Raw genomic sequence first — 1,345 nt, 5'->3', positions numbered from 1 at the left:
ATTCAAACATCTTTGATGATTGAAAATACTTTTAAACATAAATCTATCAAGGGTATGAATTATTTTTGGACATAACTGGAAATTTGACAGTCATGTCAAATTTGTTGTGATGACATTCATGTCATCACAACAAACATTTAATAACAAACATTATTTCCTTAGATGTGTCAACGGAGCTTGGAATGGTTCAGAAACTCTGCGAGGAGCTGAACAGCAGCATGGATGCATAAATATCCTGAAATGGATACRMATTTTTAATCAAATCATATYCCATATAAATGGTAGTTTCTGTGAACTCTTTTTCCAGATAAGTTGGCAAAAATGTATGATACTTTGTATTTTCTTTCATTTAAAACATTCTGACCTGGAATTGTACTCTTAGCATCATTGCAATGACTCAATATTCTGACATTTGTGTATCTTTGTTTCTGTTTTATCACAAGATGTAACATGTGGCTCTGATTGGCCACAATAAATCCTCTTTGTACAGATTTGATGTATTGATTTTGTTGGCACCTGTGTTGTAGACATGATTTATATGTTCTTTAAAACTGCCAGCATTCCCATTTATTTTAAGCGAGCTGTTGGCAAGTTAATACTAAGAAATAATATCAATATATTTTCATAATAATGACAGGTCAGAACCTTTATTCCTCACAAAAAATTATTGTTTTTGTTATGTATATTTTCTGAATGTTAATAATAAATAATGTTTGAAATTTATGTGTATAAATGTGTTATTTGCTAACACAGCAACTAATGTTTTCTGTCACCTTTCATATCCTGCAACAAATATAAATGATATGAATGTCAATTTGTACATTCTTGGCAAAAATATGCATTTGTACATTGTGTGATAAATGAATATTGTGAACGGTTGGGCTTTCTTAATTGTACTTGTTCTACTGTGTWGTTGTTTTCATTTWAAAAATGTAATCATCTGTTGTATTGTAGAAATCATAGGAACATTTAATAAAAATACATGTAAATCTTATCATTWMTAGAATTGTTTGTTTTTAGGACTCACAAATTCCAAACAAATGAGCACAAATGAAGTTATACAGCACTTTTTGTTTGTTTAGCAATTCCTGTTCAGCGGAGCRGTGTAATAGAAAATGTAGTTTTTAGCCTTATTTCATCTCTTATGGAACTATTGATACTTTTTATCATTTATTTACTGATTATATCTGATTTGTTTTTGTATTTCTGCAAGATGTGCTTTTTCCATTTAAGAAGTTTCCAGATAATGTTTAGATGTTTCCGCAGCTGTGATAGCAGAAGAGACCTGAAGACATCTTGGGTAAAACGCTTAACCTGGCAATTGTCTTAAAGGACAGACGTGTGG

At 30.5% G+C, this 1,345-nt stretch overlaps 1 protein-coding gene across 1 annotated transcript in view; it reads left to right on the top strand.

Moving 5' to 3' along the window:
- The window catches only part of LOC103469315 (nuclear GTPase SLIP-GC-like), an 11,189-nt gene extending 10,195 nt beyond the window's left edge, over window positions 1–994 (top strand). The window contains exon 20 of the mRNA XM_017306142.1: window positions 163–994. Within this exon, the coding sequence (XP_017161631.1) occupies window positions 163–230 (68 nt within the window). The 3' untranslated portion in view covers window positions 231–994. The remainder of the gene's footprint in view (window positions 1–162) is intronic.
- Window positions 995–1,345: the final 351 nt, after the last annotated feature.

This window comes from Poecilia reticulata, linkage group LG8 (assembly GCF_000633615.1).
Source record: "Poecilia reticulata strain Guanapo linkage group LG8, Guppy_female_1.0+MT, whole genome shotgun sequence".
NCBI lineage: Eukaryota > Metazoa > Chordata > Actinopteri > Cyprinodontiformes > Poeciliidae > Poecilia > Poecilia reticulata.
The sequence above is the reverse complement of the archived record's forward strand: the minus strand, read 5'-3'. Positions and strand labels throughout refer to the sequence as shown.